This window comes from Spodoptera frugiperda, chromosome 20, assembly GCF_023101765.2.
Source record: "Spodoptera frugiperda isolate SF20-4 chromosome 20, AGI-APGP_CSIRO_Sfru_2.0, whole genome shotgun sequence".
Classification (NCBI taxonomy): Eukaryota; Metazoa; Arthropoda; class Insecta; order Lepidoptera; family Noctuidae; genus Spodoptera; species Spodoptera frugiperda.
The window spans coordinates 13,895,844-13,918,532 of NC_064231.1; the positions used below are offsets into that span (position 1 = coordinate 13,895,844).

At 37.7% G+C, this 22,689-nt stretch overlaps 2 protein-coding genes across 2 annotated transcripts; one reads left to right on the forward strand and one right to left on the reverse strand.

Annotated features, from left to right (window-relative positions):
- Positions 1-15: 15 nt before the first annotated feature.
- On the forward strand, positions 16-5,642 carry LOC118282261 (pseudouridylate synthase 7 homolog). Its single transcript, XM_035603250.2, is given in 11 exon segments — positions 16-570; positions 664-877; positions 1,295-1,436; positions 1,757-1,877; positions 2,398-2,586; positions 2,674-2,848; positions 3,172-3,235; positions 3,238-3,492; positions 3,770-4,151; positions 4,704-4,855; positions 5,204-5,642. Coding segments are annotated over 11 exon segments (2,394 nt in total). The 5' UTR covers positions 16-277; the 3' UTR covers positions 5,611-5,642.
- Positions 5,643-5,649: 7 nt separating this feature from the next.
- On the reverse strand, positions 5,650-8,797 carry LOC118282263 (zinc finger protein 723-like). The gene is made up of 5 exons (XM_035603252.2): positions 8,518-8,797; positions 7,432-7,515; positions 7,135-7,220; positions 6,357-6,483; positions 5,650-5,693 (listed from the first exon to the last, which is right to left on the reverse strand). Exons 1-5 carry the CDS (start codon positions 8,780-8,782, stop codon positions 5,650-5,652), a joined length of 606 nt encoding a protein of 201 aa, XP_035459145.2. The 5' UTR covers positions 8,783-8,797.
- Positions 8,798-22,689: the final 13,892 nt, after the last annotated feature.

Sequence of the window (22,689 nt, forward strand, 5' to 3'; positions counted from 1 at the left end):
TTGTGTCTCACTCTATTGCCAATTTATTTGTCAATCTGTAAACTAGAAACTATGTACCTAAAAGTGCAATAAAATTGAACGTGTCGGCTTTTTACAAGTTTGGTCGAAACTAAACAATATAATAAATTAAGATTGAGAATATTAGTACATGTTTAACATACCTCTGGTTTAGATGGATGTGTTTAATGTTTAAGACTTGGCAGTAATATTATAACGTACCTTTAATATTGTACACCATCCGTGGTATTTTTAGGTTAGGCATCGATTTTAAGGAAAAATGAATACAAACAGACCGTGGATGAATAATAAACGTGATCGCAATATGCGAGGAGGTTTTAGAGGGGGCCGAGGAGGTCCAAGAGGCTGGTCTGGTAATCAAAGAGGTTTTAAAGGTACGTGGGGCAGCTTTGACGGCCCCAGTACTGGTAATAAGTTTCAAAATAATTATGCTCCTAATAAGGGTCAGTGGAAAAAGAGAGATACTCCTGGGAAGCGACTCTCTGAAGCAGATATCGGTGTTACAGAGTATGTTAGTAAACATGAAGGATTTAATGGAATTATTAAGTCAAGGTATTGTGGTGACTATTTCATTTGTGTACAGTATGCTCTAAATATTTGACATGTTGATTATTATAACTGTATTGTTTTATCTTTTTTCTGTAGATATTCTGATTTTCAAGTATCAGAAATAAATGAACAGGGTGAGATAGCTAAGCTGACATGTACGAAGCCGCCACCGGCCCCAGAAGAAGAGGCTGTTAGTGAGGATGAGGACCTCCTCCTCTCTAAGTATAACTTGGAGATCTTACCCATGGAGACTTGGGATAAGATTAATACACTAGCTGTGAGCAAAGATCCTGAGCCAGATTGTGTTGAGGTAACTTTTGTTTGCCTTAATAAAACATGTTTAGATGTTCTAGTTTTAATTAACCTCCATTTAGCATTAATGTATCAATTTGTTTGTCTATTGGTATTATAATCAATAGTCTGTGGAATTTCTTTATAATATTATAATGAATTAGGCAAATAACCTTTGTCAATTTTAGTTTCTATTTTTTATTTTTTTATTGACATAGTTTCCGCACGAGGCGCTTAGATCTTCAATAACTTATTTTGTTTTTCTTTCAAATTGCTTCTAAAATAACATTTATAGTTGAAAATGTAACTCCATTATATTCCTGATATCATTAGTAAATAAATTCATTATCATCATCAGCTGGAAAATATTTACTGTTGAACAAAGACCTTCCTCTTAGTCCTCCATGTAAATAAATTGTTCTTAATTAATTTACAGATTGACATGGAGGGAGTGACAAAGGAACAGAGGACTAAGATACATGATGCAGTGAAGAAAGCGTTTGGTGACATCATCGTGGGCAGCACTGTCAATATTGAAGACAAGAAACTGATGCGCTTCCAGAAGTTTAAAAAAGGAGGTCTGTTTCTACAACTGTTCTAACTTCTCTTGTATTTCTGGGCCTTGAGGGCGGCGCCAACTGTTTACCATCAGAACCGCCTGCTTGTTTGATGGCCCTATACTATACCATGGAAGATAAGTAGTAAATTTAAAAGGTCTGCTATGTGTAACTCGGTGGACTTAACCATTGATATTATAGCACCAACTACTAGCAGCATATTAAGCTATTATCATAAAATTTCAGCATACCATCAGATTTAATTACAATAAACTTTGTTTATTAAAAAAATATGTATAAACAAAGTACATAATTATGGTTTTATTGTTAAATTGCTACAGTACGCATAGACAACAGAGTCAAGTGGACATGGCCAGCTGAATATGTGCACTTCATCGTGCACAAGGAGAACTGTGATACAATGGATGCGGCTATGCGTATTGCAGAACGAATAGGGGTGCAGTGAGTTTCAATTTTGTTTGTTTACTACATACCATTATTAATGTTTAATTAGGATTACTTTACGCATTCACTGCCCTGCGGATTTCTACAGTGATCAAGCGATGGGAGCTCATTAACTCACAAACTTAAAATTTTACTGAGTTAGGTACTGGAAAAGTCTTAACGAAATATGACATTAATAACAAGGAATACTATCTTCAATTTCAAATCATTTGTTTATTAGTTACTCAATAAACATATCCAGTAGGGATTTCAATCCGTCACGACTTTCAATCCGGCCGGATTCAGCCGGAATTACAACAATCTGTCTAGATCTCACCGGATCCGACCGGATTGGTATGTTTCGGTGATATCAAAACCGGTAGGCAACAAAATCGTAACGGATCCACCTGATTCTTTGGAACTGATCCAGTAAGTTACCTTATAAAACAAATTCCAACAAAACTATACATTATGCAGTATGTCTGTTGGACCAAAGTTGCTTGCAAACTTTAAGGTAGGCATCCTAACTTGTTTGCAGTGTGAAACCATCGATGTTGGGTTACGCGGGTACGAAGGACCGTCGCGCCAAAACGTCGCAGTGGTTCAGCGCCCGGCGACTGGACCCGCGTCGCTTTGTAGCGGCCACTCGGTACCTCAAAGACATACACGTTGGGAACTTCACTTTCAAGAACCACAACTTGAAGTTGGGCATGCTTCAGGGTAACAGGTAATTAAGTTAAACAGTCTTTTTTTACATTAATGCTGTATTATATCCATGTATTAGCTGGTAATATAAGATTTTTTTGTTTTATAGATTCCGCATTGCACTCCGCAATGTAACAGCTTCAGATGAGGTGGTGAATACTGCCTGTAAGGACTTGCAGGAACATGGTTTCATCAATTATTATGGACTACAGCGTTTTGGCACTCGAGTCGAAACACCTACATTCAACATTGGCTTGAAACTGTTGCAAGGAAACTTCAAAGACGTAAGGCTTTTTTTTTAATTCCGGATATTTTGAATTGAAAGTTTTTACTTTTAATATCGATAATCCTGTATTGTGAAGTATCGCTAGTATTTTCATGTTTTACCAAAAAAGAAAATCTAATTTAATTCTCTAATCTAATTTAAAGTACCCTGTTGACGTTTCTAACAAGATATAGAGTCATAAAGACTAAAAAGTCAGTTGACTTCTTATCTGGTGCCGACTATAATCATGTTCATGATTGAATAATCTTGGTACATATCTTACATAACTAAGAAGCAGCGTGTTTAGTGACCAAGAGTGTAGTCCAACCATAAACATTTCAGGCCATCGAGCTGATCCTGGACTGCCGCGAGGGTCCGCTGGCGGGCGCGGCGGCGGCGTACCGTGCGGGGGCGCGGCGGCCGGCGCGCGCGCGCTGCCGCGGCGGCTGGCCGTGCCCGAGGCGCGGCTCCTGCGCGCGCTCAGCGACGCGCCCAACGACCTGCTCGGCGCGCTCGGGAAACTCGCGCGGAACACTCGCCTGCTCTACCTGCACTCCTACCAGTCCCTGCTCTGGAACAAAGCCGTGTCGGAACGACTGCGCAGGCACGGACTCAAACCCGCCGTAGGGGACCTCGTGCCTCTCGCCAATATTGACAAAGAAGGTAACTCATTCACAGTTACTCATTCGATTTACTCTCTCTCATTCGGTTCACAAACTCATTCACACTGCAGTCACTCAGACTACACTCATTGCAACCATAGGTACTCACAATCACTACTGCCCATTCACATTCATTCACTCTTGTAACACACGTTTACTTCATCTGTTTAGTTCAACTTTTATTAAACATGTTTTAAGCTAGTATTGAAATAAATCAAGAAATTATTAAGTAAAATTTTAAAACTAAAACTCTTACTAAAATAACAAATATTACACAGATGAATTCGAGGATGAGGATTCAGATGCAGAAGAAAATCAAGCTAATGACAAAGACAATAAGCAGCAAGCAAACAACAGTCAAATTGAAGTGAAGAACGAGAAAGTAAGTATCAAGAAAGAAAGGACATCGTCACAATCAGAACAATGTAATCTCAAGGACAAGGAGAAAGACAAAAAGAACTCACCCAAGGACGAGGAAAAGCCAAAAGTACCGGTGAAGATACTGACACAAGAAGATGTGGACAGTGGGAAATATACCATGGCTGATGTTGTCATGCCCCTGCCCGGGTACTCCGTGGACTACCCGCCTAATATGTTAGACTATTATGAAAAGCTGCTCAGTGAAGTTGGTCTAACTTTGGACATGAAGCATAAAATCAAGTAAGTTTTCAAGTTACTTCCGTTCTTTATAATTTCTACTTTTTTATGTTAAATGGGTCGACGTTTGGCCGCTATCTCGCCTGATGGTAAGTGATGATGCGGCCTACGATGAAGCACGTCTGCCCATAGTCAACCTATTCACTGGGGCTTTGAAGACACCCAGGTTATACCCATCAGCGACAAGAGCTATGAAAGACTCGCTCGGCAAGCGATTAAAACTCACGCCGAGCGAGCAACCAGTGGTCATTTCTCTACAGTGCGTATCGTAGTGCGAGTTATCGCCCGCCTCACTCGCACACTCGCTTATAGCCGAGCTACACAAATATCAAAACTACACACTCGCTCGCCACGTCTCGCTTAACTCGTTTCTAGTTCTAGCTCTACTCATTATCATCGTTGCCGGTGGGACAACTGCCTAAGTGCAAATCACTGCAGGCACTAGCAGTGATTAGATATTATAGTATTCCGAAAGGAAAAGTTCAGTAATGTTTTCTAACTGATATAATGATTTCTTGCTTTGAAACCGACCTAAAACATAGCATGTTATTACAGGAGTTACCGCCTATGTGGCGCGTACCGGCGCGTGGTGGTCCGTCCGCGCGACGTGTCGTGGCGCACGGTGCGCTACTCCGACCCCTTCGCCGACCTCATCGCCTCCGACCTCGACGAACTCACCAACAACGCCATCACCGCCATCCGAGACGGTAACTACTTACCGAGATATTTCACTATACACACTGGTTTAATGTAATAATACCAAGCACCTGAATTTTCACGACATTACACATATGTATTTAGTTATTTGGGCTCATTATTAGTTACAGTTTATTTAGTGTTACATATAATTAATTTCATTTATATGTAAATCCTGGATGTGGAGAACTGAAGATCGAGCTCAGTGGCGTGCCATTGGAGAGGCCTATGTCCAGCAGTGGACGAGAACAGGCTGATGATTATGATGAGGATGATGATATGTAAATAATCGATAAATTAAAAAATAAGAGCGTTATCATTTACTAACACTGTTTTATCCAATAACTTGATTGTTTCAGATGGCAAATACAGAGCCCTTCTACTCAACATGACGCTGCCCGCAAGTTGTTACGCAACGATGGCGTTAAGAGAGTTGCTCAAAGTGGACACTTCGAGTGATAACCAAGCTTCTCAGAATAATTACCATAAATCTCGTAAGACTTCAACTACAGATGAAAATGAGGGAGGAGAGAAAAAGAGGAAGGAAGCTGACAGTCCGGAGAAAGCTAAAGGTGCTGACAGTGCAGAGAAAGCAAACGAAGCTGACAGTGCAGAGAAAGAAAGTACTGACAGCATAGAGAAAATAAAGGTGGAAAATGACAGCGAAATTAAATTGGAGATTGACGCTGACTGTGGAGAGAAACGCAAGATGTTGAGTGAGAGTGAGCAGACAGAAGATGTAAAGAGACAAAAAGTTGATGAATAAATAAATAAAAAGATTTTATTTTAATGTTGAAATTGTATTTTATTTGTGTGTTGTTGCTGCGGCTTTCGGTAGGGTGGGGAGGCCTGTAACAAAATAAATTAATGTTAGAATATTAGCGGTTTGTCAGTACCTACGTAGAAATACGTGTATCCGTATCAGACGATCCATTGCGACCGGATCGAGAAATATACCGTAAAATAGTGTATATTCGCCAGGATCATCAGGAATTCCAAATGAAATTGCCGAGATGATTCATTCATCGGAGAGGATCTTGAAAGATCCTAAATCGTCATATTAATAAATTTCATGTACCTATTAATGTGTGGGTGAACTTTCATTTCGCGAATTCCCAGTGTGGTACTGGGAATTCGGGAAATGAAAGTTCTAGGATTTAGTAGTAGACTTAAAACAATTGTAGAACGAATCTGGGAATTTGTAAACAAGTATATTAAAAACTACGACCCATAAAGTGTGGTCCCTCAGTTCTCAAAGACGATCAGCCAGATCTCGGAAAGTATCTTATAAAAGAAAGGTATGTAAGTTAGGTAAGTAAGCAGACTAATGAAAAAATAGGTGTAGATGTGGTGAGGAAGGTTATCTAAGAAATGGACTAGGTAATGATAGCTTTATAGTTGATAGTGTAATGGAGATTGGAGCGATTCGCTGATCTCAATCTAGTTGGGATAAGGATTACAAGATGATGATGACTAGTATAATGTAGGTATGCGAAGTAGGTAGTTCCATACGTGTGAGCGACCAGGCGTGGTGAGTATGTCCGCGCGGCCAGCCATGTTGCGCCGCGGCCGCGTGCGCGCGCAGCTCGCCCGGCGTCGGGAACGACCGCGGGCAACACAAGCACTTGTGGGGCTTGTTCTGCAACATACCATAACATCATTATAATTATTATAGGTGTTTAGGCACTAACTTTATAACCTGCCTAAAAAATTATATAAAAAAATAACATATAGGTATACTATATAACTTCACTTAAAATTCAACTTTTATCCAGTTAACTTAAGAATTCCATATAGGTAATTGGGGTGAACTTATTGTTATAATTGGGTACACTAGATATGAGACTCCGTACTGGGTATTAAAAATAAATATTTTCAGAAAACATAAAAAATCTACAATTGCTTCCCCTGAGAATAAAGCTTAAAATGCCTTGCTCGGCAGTTGCATTTGCGACAGCTCGACCAACGCCGAAAATACCTAGGTACGTTGAACGTTTTCGTAGTCTACGAAAACTAATAAATCATGATGAGCGTTATAGAAATTAAATAGCTAAGTAGATACTTATTATACCGGGGCTGCGGAACTATGACTTACAGGATTAAGTACCTGGCTTTGGCATAAAAGCAGGAGTAGGTACAGGGTGATTTTTAGTCAGTAAGAGTGACACTCTATCACCTCACATAAGTCAGGACTCGGGACAATACTTTTTAAATTTTCTTCCCTCAACAAAGCTACTTAACATACTTAGGTTCAAGATATGTTAACTACCCAAGTACCACAACCACTTACCTTCGTGTGGGTCATTCGATGATAATACAAGTTGGAGCTGGCCGTGAAACACTTGCCACATTCGGGACATTTGTGAGGCTTTTCACCTGCGGGCAATCATAGACGACGTATAGCAAACTTATTGATATCAATCGTGGTACTTTTTTTTACATTTAATGTGTCGATGTTTGGCCGCTATCTCACCTGATGGTAAGTGATGATGCGGCCTACGATGGAACACGTCTGCCCATAAGCAACCTATTCACGCGGGCTTTGAAGACTCCTGTACCTAATTTAGTGTAGGTGACAATTACTCACCGGTGTGTATTCTCCTATGTGTGTTCAATGAGCTGGATGTGCTGAAGCCCTTATTGCACACGTTACAAATGTGCGGCTTTTCGCCTGAAACAATACGAACAAGGCGATATTTATTTAGATCATTTCACTTATACTCATGCTTCGGCTCGACAGGAGCTCGGCCTCACAAAAAACCGACGTTACCGGAGACCCAATTACCCCAACAACCTTTAAATTTGTAACCCCCCAAAAGGCCGACAACGTACTTGTAACTCCTCTAGTGTTTCGGGTGTCCGTGGGCGACGGCGATTGCTTACCATCAGGAGATAGGTCTGCTCCTTTACCGGCTTATACCATAAAAACCTATAACGCTTTATATGCTCGCCACAAACTCCTAGGCACCTAAATCCACTAAACTCATGTAAGCCAGAGTCTACAGTACCTCTGTACCTATATAACATACATCCATGAAAACACTGAAGTTCAGTGCGTCTTGAAGACCTGAACAATTTTCTTGGATACCGCAACAAAATAAATTAGATCAGGTATATAGGTAACATGAGAGGAGAAAAATAGTTTCACTTCCCTCATTATTTTTTTAACGATTATGATTATGTAACGTCTTCTTCAGTTGTTATATCTTAGCTAGGCAGAAGCTTAATAATCGGACAACGGGTTAAACCCAAGTAATGTGGTATCAGTGGTATTTAGTAAATTGAATTGATTGAAAGGGCTGATAATTTCTCGTAAAATTCCTACTTAGACATTCAGCTAAATCTAGTTAGGAATCAGTAGTTTTATAGTCGGCATTGGTTGAGTCCAAACTTAATAGGTAAATAATCTAAATATCCCTTCCTCTCTCCTAGGAGAGAGGAAGGTATATTTATTTCATTCCTACCTGGTTACCTAATTAATTCTTACACATAGCTATATTATTTAAGTACCGACTTATATTTAAGTTTAACTTCTACGTAGATTTTTTGATCTCTTGCTTTGCTTTTAAGTTAGCTGGATCTGAAGTAGTATATACTATACACGTGGGTAATTTTCGTGATTATGTAGTAAACCTCTTAGCCACTAGAAGTATTTCACCATTAATTTACCTACCTGTATGCGTTCTCATATGCCTCTTCAGCAACGAAGGTCGATCAAAGGTCTTCAAGCAAACTTGGCATGGAAGTATGTTCTTCATATTCGTGGTCTTCTGAGGCAGGCAGTAGCTGTCCTTGCCACACACCAAGCTCGTCCTTTCGTACAACTTGACTAGATGATTATTCAGCCCTTCTAGAAACTTGAAGTCGATTATGTTAATCATTTTATTCAATTTCTTGCCTTTTGTTGATAAATCTAAGGGTTCTGTTTGCATATCCATCTTCCACCAAGTAACTGCTTTATTCACGTTTGTCGAAAATTCTGGAAAAGCACCAGTTACCCTAATAGTGATATGGATTTCCAGGTATTGTAAAGGTAGCTACAGATTTGTAGGCTGGAGATCTTTGAGGATCAGATGAAACTGACAAGTTCCTCACACCCAGGACCCATAAGGTTAAAGTATTCACTCAGCTAATGAAAGCTGTAACACGAATTAAACTGATTTCCACTTGAATTTTCACAGGTAACTGTCATAATTTCCCGTGGTCCGTCCTATAAATACGTGAAGGGCTGACGTATACAAATGACAGGGTGATATTAGTGTATTAGATTGTATAACAGTTGTGTCGATGATCGTTTCGGAGTATTGTGGTGTCGCCAACAATGAGTTTTGTAGAGCACGGGACACTAATCGACGTGATTGGACGGTTTTTTTGTGTTTACCCAGGAGGGATGTGTGGTTGGATGAGGTGGTTCAAACGTTTACTCGTCGTTTATTCGCTGCAGAAATAATTTCAACCAAATCACATTTATGTGATTTTTTTATCAAGGTAGGTACTGTTTTTTGGGACACTTGTCCACATTAAAAAAATCAGTGCCATTTCTGTAAGTCAGATCCAGACGGGACCAATCACAAATATGAATCCTACATCTGCATCTATGGAGTTCATTCAGTAACCCGGTGATGATACTGCTTACGGGCCTCTTCATTCTGATATTAAGTAAAAAGTAATCGGTCACCGTAGCCTATGCACATATACACTAGAACCACCACGATTGCATTGCTGACCACGGAGGAATTTTAGGTACTTTATTTTCTTTATTAGTTTTTGAAGAACCCCTTTGATATAGCTCATGGAGAAAAGTTCAACTAGTTCAAGTATCTGTGTGGTGCTACCAGCTAATCTTTTATCTGTTTTCGGCTGTTGAAAATAATTGTTAAATTTTTATATTGTAGTGGTGACAGAAGTCAAATGTCTTGTCGTAGTTCTCGTAGTATCGTAGTAGGTGCTACGAAAAATTTTAATTTTTTGAGCAGACAAGGACATGGTTTATTTTACCTCCTCCAATTTTTCCAACATCAATGGAATGTACTGAAGAAAACGTAATCGCCTATAAAGGTGACGGTGCGAAACTTTAGATTTTCACGCTTTGTGCGACTAAACGCAAGGAAAACGCGCCCATACAAATATTTACGATTTGTCGCATTGTGGTGCGCGCTGTGAATTGAACCTTTCATAAGCTCAACAATGTGTTGGGATATTTGGATCCGGGTTTAGTAAAAGGTAGGTACTTGAATTGTACGAGTAATCGATACTTTACTTAATTTGAATCTTCAAAATGTTTGATCTGGTGCTTGTAGATAGGTATTCTATGATTTATTGATAGCGAGGCTGAATTAGGCTAGGTCGTTGTAGTTTTTAAAGTCAGAACAACCTTTCAACATAAACTAAATGCCTAGGTTACATTGGTGTGAGCATAAACAACAGAGCACCACCAACAACGATCGTAAACTACATTTCATTTTAACAAAATTGAACAACTTTAAGAAATATTAGTGTCTTCCAACCTCACAACACAAAAGCAAAGTACACGCAGTTGTTTAATTAGCCTAAATGCTTTCATTATACTAAAACCAACAGGTACACAACTGTTGAGGGAAGTGACGCAGTGCTTCGCTTCTATCGTCCTATTGTGCGCACCCCATAGTGCGAGCCGATTATTTTATTAAACTTTGCAACTGGGTTACCTCGGGGCAATGGTAATGTGATTGATCGGAATATTGTTGTACGAGGTATTGGTTCCGTTATGTTTGTGGTGCCTATATCGTGATTAATCAGTGGATAGGTACATAGCTATATGTAGACAGTTATTAGTTATTAGTATCGATCTACGTTTCTATGATTAAGCGTCTGTTTCACCACCTTTATTTACGAGTAAGTGCTCGATAAACTTATGTGACAGATAGTGCATACAAATTACATTCTTAATTCAAAGTTATCTGATACATAGCGGATATCCAGACTTTGTGAAATAAGTCCTAAGTATAACTTACAGTATGCGAACGAATGCTTTTAGTATATTTGTCTGCCACGGCAGTAGATTCAACAACAATAATGTTTTTTAACCTTAACAGATAAGAAGATTCATTTAAAGTACTAAGTATACTATTTTAACTGCTAAATATATATGTATTTTAAGTGTTTTGGGTTTAAGTTGATTCTAAGTAAGGTAAGTCGAGCTTTAAAAGAACTTCAAAATTTTCAGTAATATCTCCACAGTGTATAACAATAGGTACAATAAGTAGGTCCCGTTTACATAGGACGTATAAAAAGTGGTGATTCAATGCGTGATCTAAGTTATATTGGATGTAGGTACATTTAGTTAAGTTACATATTGATATTAGTTTGCAATGTTCGCCACGTGCTTCTATTCCGGGGTTCACATTAGCCACTCCGTATTTTATGTAGTACAATTGTAGCAAGCGTGTTAGCGTAGCATTCGATACTGATTGATAGCATTTACCATGGTTTAGGCTATTGGACTCACTATTGGAGAGGCCTATGTCCAGCAGTGGGCAAAAACGGGCAGATTAAGGTGTTAAGGATGATGATGGCTATGCTTTGATATAATTAATTAGGTATCAGTTTATTGTGTATTTTATTACCCGACTGCGCCAGAAGGAGGGTTATGTTTTTCGAGAGTATTTTTAAAATCGTATTTATAATATTACCTATGTAGCACAATGAGTTACTCAGGAAGCCACGTTATCTTATGAAATTGAATTTTATATAAGATGAACCTATAGTGGTCGACTATATGGTAGCTAGTAGCTATGGAGACTGGATTCGAGGGTGACATTATGTTAATGTGCCGCCCTTTCTTCCCCAAGACTTATAAATCTGACGATAAGTGGTTTGCATTTGGCGACAACATGTTATAGACAAAGTAATAGTAATTGTGTTTCTCAATAATCCTACTAATATTATAGAGGCGAAAGTTTTTATGTTTGTTTGTTATTCCTTCACGTCAAAACGGCCCCTTCAGTTTTGATCAGTGTTTTCCAGACCATAATCGGGTAGATTTATAAAATAGAACACATAGACCACCCCACGGAAACGCGGGCCCACGCTAGTCTTATATACATTGAATGCTAATAATTTCTTTCATTTGTCATTGACAATTTATTGCTCAAACATACGAAAGGTCGAGGTGCAAGGGAGCACAACAACTACATACTCCAATCGCTGATTCTGCTAAAGAAAACATAAAAATATAAGTTATGAAGTAAAAAAGTCCAGCATAAATCGATCTGCATTCGCTACAAATAACATTCGCAGTAGATATACCCGGAGATAAAGAACTCCGAGATCGCCGTATATATAGGTACGCGTCGGAATTACGCGCCGAACAATCGAACGTTTTATTTTCTTCTATTGTTATTTTCAACAAAATTCTCGAAAGCTATTCAAATTCTGCTTTGCCTCTTATTCAAATACCCTCACAAATCCGATTTACTCGCTACTTGTTAAGACTCTTTGTTTCACATCTACCTTTCTTTTTATTTATTTTTCATCTATTCGGAGGTAGGAGGAAAGTTTTATTTTGTCCCTGTGTATCCCCAGCTAGCTACGGACAAGTATATATGTCTTGCTGGGGTATTTTTACGGTGAATTTGGGTCAGAACTTCGATTGTGTGCGGATAATTTACTGCGAATAAATGTATTTGGGTTGTTTGTGTATCGCTAGTTCTGTGAGGCAACACTTTCTAAGCTACGAGTATTATTTAAGATGCTGTAGATATATTTTAGCCTGGAAATAATAATGCTTAAGCGTGGGAATGATACCACGGCCTCACAGAAAACCGACGTGAAACAACGCTTGCGTTGTGTTTCGTTGTGTGAGTGAGGTTATTGGAGGCCCAATTACTTCTCTTCCCAATCCCCGATTCCCCAACAACCCTTAAATTCCTAATCCTCAAAAGGCCGGCAACACACTTGTAACGCCTCTAGTGTTTTGGGTGTCCATTGGCGGCGGCGATTGCTTACCATCAGGTCTTTTACCGGCTTATACCATAAAAAAAATTTGTAATGGGCAGCTCACAGTGGTAATATTTTAAGAATAATTTAATTAAACCAATGACTCATTTTAGTACTGACTTGCAGTAATTTAAATTTTTTAACCTAGCATTAACATTTCATTACGCTTTTTTATTGAATGTATGTATATTAGCAGTCCTATGTAATATGGGGCGACTCTGTTACCATTTGCTTACCAACACTTCTTTGACACCAACAAAATACCAATAAAGTTGTCCACATATCATGCCTGTCCACCCCTCCAATGAAAAGCGGACGTGACGTGACGAAGGCACTCCATTTTCAAATATAAAAATATGAAAGTAAGAAACAAAAGGTTCCCACAATATTTTCGTCAAATTACGCGCTGTATCGATCCTGCCGAGCGTCTGTTGCATAAATGCATTAGTCTGAAGATAGGCACCTCGCACTATTGCGTGCTAAGTTATAGGCTGAAGCGGGTAATGTTCGCGCGTTAGCGAGTGACTTCACGTGGATGATATTTTAATAATTATTAAAAAGAGACATCGGTGTAGTTCAAAGTGATTCAGTATTTTCCACTGTCTGTCCATATGTTTATTTAGGCTTTGTAAAGTTTCATTTTCTTACTGCTACAGCTGAATTAATATTTTAAAACTTGAATGAATTAATGACGGACTTATTATCACGAATTCTAGAACATAGTTATTTCGTATTATAATGAATGAATTAAAAACATCCGATAAGACTAGACCAATTCTTTATAGGTTATTTGTTGTAAGTAGTAGGTTTCAATAAAGAGGTTTTCGTTTCAGACAACAATGACACTTTAGACTATCTTTAAAGTTTTTCAAAGCATGGTCCAATAACTACACACTTCATAACATTCTAAAACACCGCAAAAACTTCTTTCTCTTCTATTTATACACAGTTTTTGTAAAGCACAGATCTCTTACAACTTGGGCCAACCGTGGACCTCTGCGTCCTCCCTAAATTTATTCTTAATAAAGCGCGGAGCGGCCGTCCGATGTATTTTTTGATATCTCTCGCTTTGCGATGAAAGCTCGCAATCTACCGGTGTTTTTCTTTGGGGATTGAGTTTGTTCAACGTTTTGATCACGTATCTACTTTAGATGGGCGATCGTAACCTATCTATACAGTAATTTTACTGCCTTTGAACTTTATTTTGGAGCTGTTTATTTTACAGGCACGGTGGACTGGGTATTGGAGTCTCGTATCGTCTTTTAATAGCGTGAAATTATGTGGGCAGTTTTATATTTCTTTTTCTGGAAAAGTCTTTAGTTTTATATAGAACTTGTGAAATTGTATTTAGTTTTATATAAGGTAACCTAACCAAATAAGGCCTACCTTATTTTTATTACCGCCTAGCTCGTAGGTTTAAAATGACAATGGGCTGATAATTTCAAAATCTTATATTTATTTATTAAACTTTGTAATAATGGAATCAAAATGGCTTTAGAAACAAAATTTACAATTTTATAAACACAAATAACTAAAGTGTCACTTTGGCCTTATTGGGAACCCTATGTCTTAATAAGGCCTCAATAAAAACTAGTAAGTATTCAACTTCTTAATTATAACAAAACTTTATCAATGCTTATAATAAATGTAATGAGATCTTATTAATTAATTTTTGTCATTATACATCAGGCTAAACGAGTTTCTCATCATGTAATACCCAAGTAACATCTTTGAAGTCATCGGCACCCCAGCATCAGTCAAACGAATGAGAATAACTTCTTGTTCTGTAGCCAATTTAGCGACCGACCTAGCTTTCGTGTAGTGGAAACCACTCTTTAGATGATGCGTACTTCTTTGGATGTTATATCTGGCTGCAGCAGCCTACCGGGTAAAACAGGGTGTATAAAATTCGAAGGGTGAATAGATACTATGAAGAATTGCCCGATATCCATTCACCCCTTTTCTGTACCTATTCACCCCGTTTACCCCTTTCTACTATTTTAACAGCGTTTTCCATCTTTTGCAAAATCCATTGGCTTTCTTTTTGACAGAAGCTGGTGATCCGTTTTCTTTGAAATTACTGAAAAACAACTATGCCGTAATAAGGCCTACACGTTCTTTTTGTAGGCTTTATTAGGGCATAGCACATAGGTAAACAAAACAACGATTATATGAAATACACCGATATTATAGCTATTTCACTAATGTGAGGAGATGGCTAAATGTATAATTGTCATACAGACAAAACACGGCACGTCGTATACTGATAAATATAAAAATACTAACAGTTTACGCTACTCGAATTTTATAAAAACTAAAGTGCGCTCCACGTCGTGATTGTTTTCGTCTGTAGGTTCCAACATAATCGCGGCACGGGTTGCTTGCTGTGCTCAAATTAGTTAAGTAGTGTGCATGCACACTTCTACAAACTTTGGCGACCATTTGACATCGGGAAGAGGGAAATTTTCAAAATAGGCTTTATTGGGGCATAGGCCTTATTTGGTTAGGGTACTATATAACGTGTAAAATAGTAAATTTTGCCTTTTACCTATTTCTTTAAACGGTGTTAACCGATACTTAGTTACTTTCAGTTTTGGATTTTCGGTTACCTATGTCTACTGTTGTTAAATGTCTACAGCTGATCCTAATAATTCTAAAACATTGTATTTTTCTGCAGCCCTTTTACGATCTTGCAGTCTTTAAAAGATACAGCGTAACTACTGCTAGCCTATAAAAAGTTTGTAGTTTTAGACAACTTACTACTTGATTAGTTTCTAGTGACCATGACATCATTAACAGTTATTAATGGGTATGGTTTTAATAATGTAATCATGGTAATATTGGTTTTGAACTGAACCTGTGACAGGTTTGGGTTAAAAACACAAAAATCCTGTCAAATTATTTATAAGTAACACGATTTTTATTGATTAAAATTAAATCATCATCAACAGTATTTCGTGACCTTTTACAGCTGGACTATGGGCATATTGACAGACTATATTATTGTGTAGGTGATTCATTATTGCAACTTCATATCTTCCCCATACCAGGTATTTTAGGAGATAACTAGTAGGTATGCTATACCTACTATATTGTTTGTTGTTCTATCATTGTTGGCAAACTTTATTTCCAAGCCATTAGTTACTCGAAGCATCCACCAGCCAGGACCAAACTGCTGGCAAGATAAACTCGAACGTTAACTACGTTGCGAACGTAAACAAGTTTTATAAAGTACACGTAGAGAGCCAATGTTGGCGGAAAACTAATTCAGGAGTATTCAGGACTAAGATAACTTTACTTAAAATATACAGAGCAAGTTCTGCGGCAAAAAGTGGAGGTTTCGGGTTCCAAGATGGCTGGGCGTGGTGCGCGGTGGGCGGGCGGATGGGCGGGGCCTCCCAACTGTGTCAAGTGTTTTCAGATGGATTATTTTTCTTTGATGGCTCTCACTGAGAAAGCTCTTCGTTGTAATGGACTGGGCTATACTAAGGCAGGTAGGTATACTGCCTTTAATATCGCTACTGTCTTTTATTTAAGATGGCTCCGCTTGGATAAAGTAAATTTATTTTCTCTTGAGTTTTTGATAGTTTCTGTCTTCTTTAAGTATAGCAGTTATGGTTGCTTACCGTACTGTGATATACTATAGACAGGTACCTAGCTATATACATTGGGGTAAAACAATGAAGTATTGCTTATCGTTGAAATAAGAATGCTAGAAAAAGTAGATAATCTGAAGAACTACATAGAACTTGGGTCACGTCTGTAAATTGCTTTCAGGCTTAGATATGTTAATATTTAGGTTCTATCAACACCAAATTCCTTATATGGCAGCTTTTTTACATTGGGGCTGCCCGTCGGCATCTCACATTGGTATACTAATTAGATATTTGCAACTTACGAGTGTACCTAACTATGTTGAGTTTGGTAGTAGTATGATTATTGTATCGCGTTTTGATTTAGCGATGGCAGATGACAGTGGCCACTGCACATACACTTAACTTAGATCTAGATATGTGCCTACTGCCTGTGCCTACCATACTCAATCTGATAATTTAGTCTAAAGATTCAAGACTCTTTCGTTCTAGTTCTCCTATAACATGATATTTACAATATCTACCTATCGGGGAGAAAGTGAAAGACCACTTCAGGCAATAAGATCTAAATTGTTAAGTTATCAATCAGTTAAAAGTTGTAGTGACCACTTACAATAAACATGTCTGTTTTCTTAACCACAGAATCAGCGAATAACAAAAATTCAATCAAACATCCATTCCTTAATTAAATAGACGTTTAAATAACACATCTCTCTGTAATAACAACTTCCAATTTAAATATAACCGCCATAAATTTAGCATACGTCAAAAATAATAAAAAAGAAACAAGTGGCGGAGGATTGTAGATGGCACCTCTAGTTAAGTAAAAACACATTTCATTTTCCCACCGTACATTGTAAGCTAGTCTATCACACAATTTCTCCAGAACAAACTCCCCAGCGTAATTTTTTCAATTTCATCATGTATATTTAAATGAGTTTGTATTACAGAACGTCTGTAAGAGCTCCGCACTTTAATATGTACGGGGACACTGTTATTATCTTACTGAGTGTACGTTTCCATTGTTACACGACATATTGCAGTTCTATTGACAAAGGAAATTGGGAAAAGTTTTGGGGAAATATACCTACTTGAAATGATTATGTAACTAATTTTAAAACGCTTCCCTCATTTTCACATAGTGACTGACAGATAGCGTCCAAACCAAAACTATTGGACATATAATGAAACTTAAACTTTGCATGTAACATATTTCTTAGAGAGTGTAGGGGAATAGTAAAGATATTCCTGATCCCGAAAGGAACAGTAAAAATGGAAATACTAGTTGAGATTCCCGATACCGATGGCTCTGTCTTGGCTTCAGAAGTAAAACCTGTGACGAGGGGTGTGCCCCAGGGATCTATATTAGGGCCTACCCTATTCTTATTGTATTGTGCTGACATCGTCAAAGTAATAAAAAAGTGCAAGTATCATATTTACGCAGATGACATTCAGATTTACTTGTCCTTTAGGCCTGAGGAGTACGCGAGCGCCGTTAATCTTATAAACGAAGACCTCGACAGGATAGTGGACTGGTCAAGCGGTAATTGCCTCATCTTGAATCCGTCTAAAACTTAATTCTTGCTATTCGGAACAAAAACGCAGCTTTACAAGATTCCGTCTAGCAGTGCCAACGTTCTCCTGAGAGGCCAAATCATTGAGCGTGTAAGCGAGGCGCGGAATTTGGGACTACTAATGAATGAAGGTCTTAGGTTCGAGTCCCATATCTCTAATTGTGTTAGAAACTGTTTTATCGTTTGAAGGTACTCTATGGAATGCGGCCGTATCTAAGTGAGGAGTTGCGTGTGCAGTTGGTTGAGTCATTGGTGTTGTCCAGACTAAACTACGCGGACGTGGTCATTGGGCCTAGACTACTTTCACGGACTGAGCGACTGATACAGAGGGTTCAAAATGCTTGCGCACGTTTTTGTTTTAAAATTCCACCGAGAACACACATAAACACCTTATCTAAATAAAAACGGTCTCTTAACACGTTCACTGCGGCTGCCCAAAATTAAGACTTACTTCCAGTGCTGTACAAGTCACATACTTCCCGTATCAAGATTGCCTGATGTGCGTTACGACGTCTATGTTCCCGTATGTAGTCCTGACTTCAAACCTCCACAGAGACATGGAAACTCTTCAGCAGATTTTTTTTTCTGTACCAATACATAGTTTACATCCTTGTGTATACACAGCTGCAGTAGCACGGGGTTCTTAGTAATATTTTAAAAGTTACAGGTATTTTTAAAACTGGTTGATTTTACGGGAAAATACTTGTCGTGGCGCATACAACAGTCGTATTGCTAGGGATGGGGTATCACAAAAACGTTGTTTTGTTTTAGATTCATTATTTTTTATTAGAGTATTACACTATCAACAAAACCTTTTTTGTAATAAAAGTAATAATTGTTAACAAAAACAGTAACTTCTTGTTTTAACAAACATTAACAAAACAGTAACTTCTTATTTTATATAATTATTTATTTGTTTTACTTGATAATCTAATCATCAGAAAAAAATACTTAAAAAATAATAAGAGTAGTAGGTGCCATACCATGAAATGAGATAATCCTTAATAATAATTCTTTACATAACATCCTGCATAATCACGACTAATAGGAACTTTAAGTAGGATATCGCGTTCTGTAAAAACGTATTGACTAGGCACAGCACTATGACTAAATGAAGCTCACGTTCAGTGCGGTACGGGGTTGAGAATACGACCAAATAGTTCCCGTATCGCACTATTGTACAATAATTACCTTTCTGTGCGTTACGACAAAATAATTCACGTACATTTTTATTCTTAAATTTGAATACACTATAAGTAAGCACATCGGGAATATAGGTGTCTCTTTTTTACTTGAACGAATACTTGAATAAATCACCTCCGCACGGAGAGTAAAACCAGGACAACTAGCTGCCGCACAGAGCAAGACTCAATTACAACCAAATATTTCCCGTAACGCAGTGAACGTGTTAAAAATGAAGTCGCGACGTAAGCACCACCTGGCATGTCTCCTCTTTGGTGTGATTAAATATAAGTGTCCGGCGTACCTCTACTCGAAGCTGTCGTGGGTGAATGCTCATCGGCAGCGGGAGGGTAGACGGTGTGCACAGCAGCTGGCCATACCGCAACACAGATCGGCTGCTTTTCGAGGTAGTTTCCGGTATGCGGCGTCCAAGTGTTGGAACAACATACCTCCGCCAATCAGGAACCTGCAAAGCACTTATAGTTTTAGAAGAAAGCTAAAGGACTTTTTAATCAGCTCGCAAATCGACAGTGAATCAATAAATATTGATCTGTCCTTTATTTAAATTGACTTTTATTTTATTTTATTTATTTAGTTTTTGTAGGTTCACATGTGTATGACATATTTTTTATCTTATTATATTTATAATCTGACATTTACTTATTATTAAAATCTAAATACCATGTATGAGTGCATGTAGCAGCAATGCGGGATACAATAAGTCTAGTAAACTTACCTTCGAGTCCCATGTTGTCTGCGGTAGTTGTTGGTGGATTGCCGTCCTGTGCCACCCTTAATTTCCTTAATTTCCTTGTATCTTCCACGCTCGCTCTTCCGCGCACTATTATCTAGACATGTACATAGTCTAGATAATTTATTCTTTTCCATGGGGTAATGCCGACAAAGCGACTACTTTTCAGGTAGGAGTCAAATGAGTGTCGTGCTGCGGGGTGACCCTACGATCACACACCTACCCACAATATTATGTTTTTCTTTTACCGTGTTCTTTTCAATTGTTACCATTTATTTTTATTTTGTTAAATCGTTATAGGTATTCAATTATTTATTTATAAATGTATTTTAAAATATATGTATGTATGTTTATTTTAATATTCTTTTTTTATGTTTATTTATTCTGTTAATTTTTATTTTACTATATTACTTTTGTGTTTTGTTTTGTGCGTTGTCTCCGTCCGTGGGTCACTGCAAAGGGTGCCAACTGAAAATCAGTGCTGGGTACTTTCGGTGCCCAGCTCATGCTGAGGTGGCAACCCTTTTGGCTTGGGCACGTTGCCACCTTTTACCTTGTTTTTACCTGTTGTGTTGTATGTTTTACTTTTATAATAATATAATTTAAATGATGCATTTTTTTTTTGTTTAATGTTTTTTGAATGTTTTAATTAATTTCAACTGTTTTTTTTTTCTTTTCTATTTTGTGTTTTGTTTTTGGTGCATCGTGCCCGGTGCCGAATAAATGATTTTTCTTTCTTTTCTTTCTTTCAAATATATTATTGTGCTTAAGTCCCTCGCTTATTACAAAGACGTGACTATTTAAATACCTAGTTAAAATCAGTTTTAGAACTACTTATTTCTATTAAAGACCACTGTTAACAAACAATATCGTTACCGTATCGTATAAAACAAAGGACACACACCCCGCCACCCGTGTCGCCGTAGATTTTTCCAATTTCGTCGCGTCGACGTGTCGGGAAAAATCCTCTTTTGATTTATATTTTAATTCACAGTCTCATTTCAATTTATAGGCGAGTCGATAGCTTTGTAAAGGCATTTGTACCTGTCTAATGACATATACATGCTAATGTGTTGTCACTCAGTGATATATTTAAGCGGAACTCAAAGGAATTGGAAATTAGTTTCGTTACAACAATATTTTCTTTGGTATTGCTTTGATATTGAGTGTTTTGCATACCTGTTTGTTTGAAGACGTGATTAAGGTTCTTGTTACTGTTGAATTTTGTTTGTTTTGATTAGAAGATGATGTGGTACTTCAGGATTAACAACTAAGTACTCAATTCCCTAGCCCTCAAGCAGCTAGGTGCAGATGACTTGCGTTTAGGTGATCTGAAAGTCTTTGGGAAGACTATGTCCAGCAATTAACATTTTGTGGTTAATTTGATGATGATTATGATTATCATGATACTAGTACCATTCTATGTAGTAACCAAGCCTTCAACACTACGATAATAAAGAACAATTAACTAATTCAGAACTTTAACTTTCTTACAAGAAACCCTTGTAAAGGGATTAGAAAGTAAGAATGAATCTGTTATAATGCTTCTGATTTATCCGCGAAAGCAAAGCAATTACGAGCAGGTACACTGAAACGATTGTCGTGTCACGCAAACAGTGTTGTTGGAGAGGCGGTAATATTGTCGCTAAGTGGCGCGCCCGGCGCTGGCCGGCTTTGATCCCGCGATATTGACTCCGGCCTGCATCTCATTGCTACGCTGCGCACGGGGTGACTTTTTGTCTTAAGAAATATTTTAGGGAAATTGTTTTCCGTCGATTTCATAAACATTATTTATTATAGGTTTTACATTATTATTTTTACGTACCAAGATGATTTACCCTAAAAAAATTAGAAACAATTAATATATGATGGGCACCCAATTCTGTACAGTAGATACCTAACTGTGTACAAATGTAAGAAACGCGATTACCTTATTAGTTACCTATTTCATACATAATTGATGCATAGTCATCGAGAAGAGAATTCTCTTCTCGATGACTTAAAGCAGGAGTAAAACGGGATAGTGTTTAGTCAGTAAGTCTCTCGCCTCACCCTAGTAGGGAGAAGTCATTGAATTATTTTCCCCGCTCAAAAAAAGGTAACATATTTAACACTTCTGATTACTTGAAAAAGATTAAAGCTTAAAAATTATGTTGATTAATCTACTAGCCGTTTTTATCTGTAACTTAAAAATACTATAAGTTTTAAAAAAGTTGTATATTTTATGATAATCAATTCGTGTTTTATAAGTTTTAAACTGACATGGTCACTAACACTATCCCATTCTGATATTATTCGTGTTTTATTTTTTACTAGACAAAAACGTAATCACGTAGTGTAGTCCAGCCCTCGATACCTACTCGAAACACCCTCGATCTCTAGAAAATATTTAAATGAACATCATCTGTTACTCGAAGCTTTTTGCCAAAGCCATCTTGTCCCCCTTTATAATGCTGTAAAATAAAGTAGGTTTCAAGTTGTTTTAGGCTATAAAGTCTTTGTAATAACGACTTGCGTAACCAGAATATTTGAGACTTTGTTTAGTTTATGAATAGTAAAAATTTAAGTATTGTATGAGTGTAGTGTAATAAATTATCAAAGAAAAATTATACTAATATGTTGGTGGTGGTGACTGGTGATAGTCGACTCGTTTGATTCCCTCACGGAGCAACTCTTTGTGAGAAATTGTGTTTCTAGTCTGGGGGTGTGATGTGTATGTGAACTTGTATGTTTGTAAACGCACCAGAAGAAAAATTCCTAGAGTAGGG